Source organism: Scylla paramamosain, chromosome 17 (genome assembly GCF_035594125.1).
Source record: "Scylla paramamosain isolate STU-SP2022 chromosome 17, ASM3559412v1, whole genome shotgun sequence".
Lineage (NCBI taxonomy): Eukaryota > Metazoa > Arthropoda > Malacostraca > Decapoda > Portunidae > Scylla > Scylla paramamosain.
This window is the reverse complement of record NC_087167.1, coordinates 22,224,795-22,234,229: the sequence shown is the minus strand read 5'-3', so window position 1 is coordinate 22,234,229 and position 9,435 is coordinate 22,224,795. Positions and strand designations below refer to the sequence as shown.

The 9,435-nt window shown below is 39.5% G+C and overlaps 1 protein-coding gene across 1 annotated transcript; it reads left to right on the top strand.

The window, feature by feature from the left end:
* The first annotated feature begins 1,979 nt into the window (after positions 1–1,979).
* LOC135108635 (uncharacterized abhydrolase domain-containing protein DDB_G0269086-like) lies at positions 1,980–3,008 on the top strand. Its single transcript, XM_064019794.1, has one exon. The coding sequence runs from the start codon at positions 1,980–1,982 to the stop codon at positions 3,006–3,008; it is 1,029 nt and encodes a 342-aa protein (XP_063875864.1).
* Positions 3,009–9,435: the final 6,427 nt, after the last annotated feature.

The window sequence follows — 9,435 nt, the reverse complement described above, 5'->3', positions numbered from 1 at the left end:
GGTTAGAGAGGCTGGGTTATGTTGGTTGTGTTGGTAAATAAAAAAAAAATAGATTAAATAAAATGAAAGCTTACAAAAAGAATTGTGCAATGAAAATATGTAACTTTTTTTAAGAGAAGCAAAAGTGTTTGACGTAATGGAGGCTGTTCTTATGCAATGCTCTTCATCAAACTTTTATTACAAGTGTGAATAGAATTAATTCATGAAAGCTGAGGTGTTGTGAGACCAATTTTGCCTAACAATCTTTCAATCCCAGCCTACCCATAAATACACATTTATTTATCCATCTCTCTCTCTCTCTCTCTCTCTCTCTCTCTCTCTCTCTCTCTCTCTCTCTCTCTCTCTCCTTCTCCCCCATTCTCTCTCTCTCTCTCTCTCTCTCTCTCTCTCTCTCTCTCTCTCTCTCTCTCTCTCTCTCTCTCTCTCTCTCTCTCTCTCTCTCTCTCTCTCTATATATATATATGGGTGGAGTCTGATGGAGTGAGGACTATACACCTACTCCACAACATGCAATGCCTGAGGATGCCTTCCGTGAAAGTAAAACGTTGCAAGTAATAAAGTTAAAAAAAGAAAGAACTCTGAATATTTATCTTTTTCACCTCATATATATATATATATATATATATATATATATATATATATATATATATATATATATATATATATATATATATATATATATATATATATATATATATATATATATATATATATATATATATATATATATATATATATATATATATATATATATATATATATATATATATATATATATATATATATATATATATATATATATATATATATATATATATATATATATATATATTTACCACCCAATTAAATCCTCACAACGCCAACCAATCACTGTCCATCATCCACCACGCCAGTCAATCACAGGCGCCACTCCAAGCAGCCGTGGGCCGCTAACTCCAATCTCCTGTTGTGTTGCTTTGTGGGGCCTAGTTCATGCTAAACATAACCCTGCCGCACCTGCTGCCGAAAGAGAGACACTGTGTGACTCTTTGGCATGACGGTGACAACAGTTAGTGAAGAGAAACAGACAGTGGCGACAATCAGTGCAGAGAAATACGCAAACTCATCAAAGCGAGAAGCAATGAACAAGACCCAGCCAGACAAGTGCAATAAGGCGCCCAGGAAGGCTAGATGCTGCGCCTTCATCCACGCCTTCCTGTGGCTGTTCACACGCAAGAAGCGTGGCCAGGAAAAGCCTGCTATGATACACATTTCCCTGGAAGAGGCTCTGCCTGTGCTGACTCATCTCGGAGAGTCTGCGGTGCACCAGACTGTTAAGGAAGAACATGTAATGGAAGAACATCTTAAAGAAGAACATCTTATGGAAGAACATCTTGAAGAAAAACATCTTAAAGAAGAACTTGTTATGGAAGAACATCTTGAAGAAAAACATCTTAAAGAAGAACAGCTTAAGGAAGAAAGTGTTATGGAAGAACATCTTAAGGAAGAAACTGTTATGGAAAAAAAAAACATCTTAAGGAAGAAACTGTTATGGAAGAACATCTTAAGGAAGAACATCTTAAAGAAGAAACTATTATGGAAGAATATTTTAAGGAAGAAACTGTTATGGAAGAACTGTTATGGAAAAACATCTTAAGGAAGAAACTGTTATGGAAGAACATGTTAAGGAAGAAACTATTATGGAAGAACATCTTAAGGAGGAACATTTTAAGGAAGAACATGTTAAGGAAGAACACGTTATGGAAAAATTCATGGTGCAAGAATCTACTGCTAAAGAAGAAACTATTGTGAAGGAATCTGTTATGCAGGAACCTGATGTAGAAAATCTCATGAAAGAACATGAAGTCAAAGAACATCTACTCGAAGAACAAGAAGTCAAACAATATCTGATGGAAGAACAAAAGGTCAAAGATCATATGATGGAAGAACAAAAAGTCGAAGGACATGTGATGAAAGATTAAAAGGTCAAAGAGCCTCTGATGGAAGAACAAAAGGTGAAAGAACCTCTGATGAAAGAACAAGAGGTCAAAAAACATCTGATGGAGGAGCAGATGATCGAAGAGCATTTGATGGAAGAGGCTGTGCTGGAAGAGGCTGTGAAGGAACAGCCTGTGCGGGACAAGAGCATGGCGGCCCAACCTGCAGTGGAAGAGCCTGACGACAGCGACTCTGATTTCGACGACGATGTCGCTGACGACTCAGGCTCCAAGCAGTCGTCTTGGGAAGAGTGTGCATGGCAGGGCAAGGCCTCCCTAGGCAAGGCCGAGAACAACAGCATGATGGCTACCGCCCCGCCCTCCGCCGCGCCCTCCACCACACACGAGCTGCTGCCGTGGCCGCAAGACGCCGCCCGCACCTTCCATAGCTCCGCTGTCGACCCTCCCACTACCTTGGTCATGGGCACCAACAAGCACGAGACGGATCACCTGACGCAGGCCACGGACCGCGTTGTCTTCTTCCACATGAATGACCCGCCCTCAGCCCACGTGTACCTGCAGCTGGAGCCCATGGCTGTCGAGACCTGGGCTCAGGAAGTGGATGAGGCGGAGGAGAAAGGCCTGGACGTGTTCGCCCCACAGACCAGCTGCCTTCCCTACAGTCTGATACTTCACTGCGAGACAGGCGCCTCAGCAGAAAATGAGGCTGCTGCAGCTGCAGCCACTGAGATCAAGATGAGTACCACTCAGAAGCGCAGAGCCCGCCGCAGGGCCTTAGCTGAAGCTCTTAAAGCTTCTGCAGAAAGCGAGGCTGCCGCGAAGCCCAAGGAAACTCGCGTGTCAACAGAAAATAAGGCTGCTGCAGCTGCAGCCACTGAGATCAAGTTGAGCGGCTCCCAGAAGCAAAGGACCCGCCGCAAGGCCTTAGCTGAAGCTCTTAAAGCTTCAGCAGAAGGCGAGGCTGCCGCGAAGCCCGAAGAAACCCGCGCAGCAGCAGAAAATGAGGCATTACCTGGGAGGATGAAGAGTGTTGCTCGGCCGCCGTGTGCAGAGAAAACCCTCGCTCGCTGATTGCACCGAGGGGAGTCGCACACCCGACATGACGCCGATTTGGGCCTCGCCCTCAGCGCGGGCGTCTGAGAACGACAGGGGTCCCTTGGTGACTGAAGCTACTGCTAGCCCGTCGACTCATGGCGGGATGAGCGCTACGAGGCGGCGAGGGGCCCGCCGCAAGGCATTAGCCTCCTGGACTAAGAGCGAGGCACGGCTCGTCGTTGGTACCCACTAACAGGCGGTATCCAATAGGACGCCCGTCTGGCCTTCGCCCTCCGTGCGGATGTTTGTGAGCGATGGGCTTCCCTTCGTGGGAGGAGGCTGCGTACGGAGCCTTCCACTCCCGCCGGCATTATTGAGGCCCATGTCCACGAGGGTGGAGCTAGAAATTAACGTTTCATTGACATTATTGAGAGAGAGAGAGAGAGAGAGAGAGAGAGAGAGAGAGAGAGAGAGAGAGAGAGAGAGAGAGAGAGAGAGAGAGAGAGAGAGACCGCAGTATATTTAAACTCTCACATATCATCTCTCTCTCTCTCTCTCTCTCTCTCTCTCTCTCTCTCTCTTTCTCTCTGCCGATCCCTACACTGGTTCCCATTGATTGGTGTTCTATTTTGGGGGGAATATTTCCAGCAAAAATAAAGTCTACATCTTTCCACATGTTATTCGCTATATCTATAAGCCTCTCATTACGGTGAAAATACTATGATGTTTTACTTTCAAATGCACCGCCGCCTTCATATATTAACGCTTTACTGCCGAAGAGGACAAAATATGTCCTCCTTGGAATACATGGTTTTAACTCTACGGATGTCAAGTACCAGAGTTCGCTCGCCGGTCAGGATATACAAGTCTCGTTTCAGCTTTCGATCGGCACCTTTGTTTACACTGGAATGTTTGCCGCTTCTCTGGTGAACCAGGACACTGAGAGCAGGTGGACGCGTGCCAGAAGTTGAGCAAAGCAGCCACTTTCACTGCATCCTGGATGTATCCCCAGGTAAAGCACAATTATGACAAAATTTGCTGTGATAAACACACACCTAAAGATTATATTTACATCCTGAAAATGCTCGTATCACCCTTTGCCAAGCATTTGTAGTGGCTTGTTTAAAGGTGACATTTCTGTCCTATCAGGCAAATAAATACTATTATGTAAATTAGCAATATTTTCGTCTTTGTTATACTACCGATATATTTTTGCAATGACATGCAAATAGTTTTGTTATATATTGAACTTGGTTTGATTTACACTATAACACCATAGATGTGTAATGAATTAAAAACAATGAATGACAAGTAAATATTCTCACAGGACCCTCTTGTTGCTGCAGTACTACTGCATGACTTGGATAGTGGAATTAGTAGTGATGTTAGTAATTTCCGGATGACACAAAGATAGGTAGATCAATTAGGTCAGAATCGGATGCCATCGCCTTGCAGGCAGATTTAGATAGAATGAATGAATGGACGAATAGATGGCAAATGCAATTTAATATCAATAAATGCAAAGTGCTTAGCGTTGGTAGAGGAAACCCACACAATAGGTACACATTAAACAACCAAACTCTGGTAGGTACAGGGTACGAGAAAGATTTAGGAGTTATAGTTAGCTCTGAACTCCGTCTAGGGAAACAATGCATAGAAGCCAGAAACAGGGCAAATAGGGTACTAGGATTCATTTTTAGGAGTGTTAAAAGTAGAAGGCCGGAAGTAACATTAAATAAAGTTATATTTGGTGCTGGTGAGATCTTATCTAGACTACGCTGTGCAGTTCTGGTCCCCACATTACAGGAAAGATATATGTCTATTAGGATCAGTACAGAGGAGAAATACTAAAAGGATACAGGGGATGAGGAGTATTCCTTACGAAGCGAGATTGAAGTTGTTAAATTTACATTCTTTAGAGAGACGTAGGTTAAGAGGGGACCTGATAGAAGTCTTTAAGTGGTATAAGGGTTATAACAAGGAGGATGTAGGCAAAATTCTTAGGATCAGCAACAAGGGTAGAACAAGAAATAACGAGTTCAAGCTTGAAAAATTTAGGTTAGGTTTAGGAAGGAGATAGGAAAAAATTGGTTCTCAAATAGAATGGTAGATGAGTGGAACGAACACAGTAATCATGTTGTTAGTGCTAGAACACTAGAGAGCTTTAAGAGAAGATTAGACAAGTTTATGGATGGGAATAATAGATGGAAATAGGTAGGTATATTTCATACAGGGACTGCCACGTGTAAGCCTGGTCGCTTCTTGCAGCTTCCCTTATTTCTTATGTTCTTCTTATGTTCTATTCTACGGACAAAATAAAAGTTCAAACACCACCGAAAGGCTGGTGGAAACATTATTAGCTACCAGTGATGCCGAAGTTAGCGGGGATGAGTGTTATGAATGGATGAAAAAAATCAAATCAAATCTGCATATTGTTGACAACACGACACTAGACAAAACTGACAAAATATCCAAGGTGAGACCTCTAGTTAACCACCTACAGGAGAAGTTTCGACAAATTCCTATGACAGAAAACCTGTGTTTAGATGAGCGAATGGTTCCTTCCAACGTCAGTCATGTATGAAGCAGTATATTCCAAGAAAAAAAAAAAAAAACTCATAAATGGAGTTATAAGATATTTGTGTTGGTAGACAATATGGGTATGGTGTGTGATTTTATGCCTTACACTAGAAAAATTCAAGCTGTTGGCAAGCCTGATATTATAGATATGAAACCAAGCTGGAATGCAGTATTGCATCTTGCTGAAATTATACCGAGCATGAAAAATCACAAATTGTACTTTGATAATTGGTTCACATCTGTGCCCCTCATTGAACATGTTGCCTCGAGGGGAATATGGTGTTCTGGCACAGTGCAGGCAAGGAGGCTAAAAGGTTTGACGTTCAAGTCAGACAACTTGCAGCTCAAGGTACAGGTTGTCATGATGAATGGGAAACGAAAACTGGGGACACTAAAATTTCAGCTGTCAAGTGGATGGATACCAAGTCAGTGTGTCTTGTATCATCATTTACAGCATCATGGCCAACAGAGAAATGTTCCAGGGACGACAAGAACACTAAAGACAGTTGAAATCCCCAGGCCCAATATTGTAGCAGATTGTAGCAAACATATGGGAGGTGTTGATTTGTGTGACCAATTCCTTGCTTACAACCTTCAAAGCAAAGAAATACTATCGGAGGCTTGTATTTCACTTATTTGACATGATTGTGGTAAACTGTTGATTACAGTACAGACGATCAGCAACTGCTGTGGGAGTGAGTGCCTTCTCGTAAGCAGAAGCTTGAACTCTGTGAGTTCAAGGTAAGACTATCAACGTCTCTGATGTATGGTGGAAAAGATGTGACAAGAAAAAAGAGGAAGACCTTTAAATGCTGTGGACAATGCCTTTGCTCAGAAGAGGAAAACTGGGAGAGCCACCAAGAAAATTCCAGGAAAAAGACACATGGCAAGACAATGTTGGGCATTTCCATGCTTTCAGTGCAAATAGGGGCACATGCAAGTTGCCAGGCTGTAAAGGAAAGTACAAATGTATTGTATGAAATGCAAAAGTTCACCTGTGCTGTGATGCAAGGAGGAAATGCTTTTATGATTTCCATGCAACATGAGGCGGCACACAAGGATTGTGCAAAAAAAAAAAAAAAAAGGAGCAATTCTTCGAAATCAATTTATGGAATTATTTATTTATTTTCTTCATTAATCAGAGATGAGATATTATCACATGAATGCTCAGTACAAACATGAGAAGTCATTCACATTTTTTCTTTCATATAAGGTATAAACTCATTGGTAATACTAGTGAGACCATGAATTTGTCATACGCCTAAATGGACATTTATGTCCCCTTTATGGATTTTATTTGTAACTGACCAATACAAATGAATAAAACGCACCTGTATGTTTATTTTGGCCTTAAGAGAAGGATAATGAAATGAAAATTTTTTTTCTTACAGCGGGAAAATATTTCAGGCAGTAAAGGGTTAAAACTACTATTACCATTATTACTATTATTATTACTGTCACTACTACTGCTACCTTCATAGTACAGTATTGAGTCACAAGTACTAATAGTGTAAAAAGCATTGATAAAGATTTAAACAGCACTGTGAAGATAATAAGGAAGTGAAAGGAGGATATGGAGAGAGAGGTAATCATCATACGTCTGGCAGCGTTCCTCAGTGATGGGTAGGTAGCCATCTCTCTCTCTCTCTCTCTCTCTCTCTCTCTCTCTCTACAAGCTTATTAATGAAGGGATGACTGGTGCAAATAGTTACCAAGGCTTTAAAATGAGAATGTAAAAAAATAATATGATTTAGTAGAAAATGAATGAGTGAGTTTGCTACTGACTCACAGGTGGAAAAGGAAATTATTAAAGCCAAAGATGAGCTACAGAAGATACTGAGGAATAAAACATTAGAGGACAAAGCAATTAGAGGAAGAAATGAACATGATAGTGATATTGAATGCAATAAAACGAGAAAAATACTTGGAAAAAATTAAGAATTAGAGGAAAAAAATAATATGATAGTTAAGATGAATGCAATAAAATTAGAAAAATATTACGAAAAAATGAAGAATTAGAGAAAGAAAGAATTAGAGGAAGAAATTAATGTAATAGTGATGTTGACTGCAATAAAATGAAAAAAAAATACAGAAAAAAACGAAGAATTAGAGGAAAAAAACAAACAAGATATCACTAAAATTGAATGCAAGAAAAGGAAAATGCTGAGGAAAAATGAAAAATCAGAGAAGGAAACAATTAGAGGCAGAAATTAAGATGATAGTAATGTTCACTGCAATAAAATTATAAAAATAATAGGAAAGAAATGAAGAATTAGAGAAATAAATTAATATGATAGTGAAGATGAATGCAATAAAATGAAAAAAAAAAATACTAGGAAAAAATTAAGAGTTAGAGAAAGAAAGCATTAGAGGAAGAAATAAATATGATATTGAAGATGAATGTAATAAAAGGAAAAAAAAATAATAGGAAAAAAAATAAGAATTAGAGGAAAAATGAACATAAGTGGAACTGAATGCAAAAAAAAAAAAGAAAACGCTGATGAAAAATGAACAATTAGAGAAAGAAAGTAGGCAAAAATCTAAGAAGTCTTCATGGATGCAAAAATGAATGGGAACATTTTTAAACAAGAGGAAAATAATGAGAGAAAGACGCTTTATTTTGAATGATAAACCAAGTAGAGTCCCTTAAGGTAATTTATAGTTACAAAATGGCCATGTTATGTTGGCTGACGTCTGCAAGATTGAAATAACCGCAAAACATCAATACTGACCTTCAGACGTGCTGGATGACCTTGATGAGCTGAGCCGGTGTAAAGACAGGCAGAATAAGTTACAAGCAGAATGAGGATATAAATTAGGAAATAAAAAAGGGTTTGAGTTTGAGAAGGGAAACATGATGGTGATGGTGGTTGTGGTGGCAGTAATGGAGGGTTCCCGTGTACGTATATCAATAAGTCAAAAATTTGAAACTCATGTAGGTAAGAAATCTTAAAATAGAAAAAAAAAATGTATGTTCATTTATTTCCTCGATGGGTCTCCTAAAGGCTAAATGTTCCTCTCACGTGACCTTGAACTCTCGCTTGTGTTGTCATTTACATTCAGGTGTCAAACACTGCGTCGCTGTGACATTATAACCGCCTTTCCGTTCTTCATTTTCAAAACATTCACCTTGACACTTTAACTATTACGACCATACCCTTTTCTTACCCGGGAAACACAACTGGAGTGCCTCAAGGAAAAAAAGAGGAGAGAAGTACGTAGGAAGGAAAAGAACGCCCTTCCTTCTCAAACTTTCTTGCGACCGTCCCCGGAATAAGATTGGGAAGGCGGACGGGACCACGAGCGAGAGCAGAAGAGGGACGGTTGCTTCGTAAACTATTTTTAGGCACCTCTGGCCCTCTTAGGTACTCGGGCGAGGCATTAGGGGACCAATAGCCTACAGCGAGGAGGTGGTGGTGCTGGAAAAAAAATGAAGAATTAGAGGAAAAAACAAACAAGATATCACTAGAATTGAATGCAGAAAAGGAAAATGTTGAGGAAAAATGAAAAATCAGAGAAAGAAACAATTAGAGATAGAAATTAAGATGATAATAATGCTGACTGCAATAAAATCATAAAAATAATAGGAAAGAAATGAAGAATTAGGGAAAGAAATTAATATGATAATGAAGATGAATGCAATAAAATGAAAAAAAAATACTAGGAAAAAATGAAGTATTAGAGAAAGAAAGAATTAGAGGAAGAAATTAATATAATATTGAAGATGAATGCAATAAAATGAGGAAAAAAAATAATAGGAAAAAAATAAGAATTGGAGGAAAAAATGAACATAAGTGGAACTGAATACAAAAAAAAAGAAAACACTGATGAAAAATGAAGAATTAGAGAAAGAAAGTAGGCAAAAATCTAAGAAGTCTTCAAG

Bases quoted from the DNA above. Each gene is read 5' to 3' on its own strand.
- LOC135108635 (XM_064019794.1), top strand. From the start codon at position 1,980: ATGGAAGAACAAAAGGTGAAAGAACCTCTGATGAAAGAACAAGAGGTC.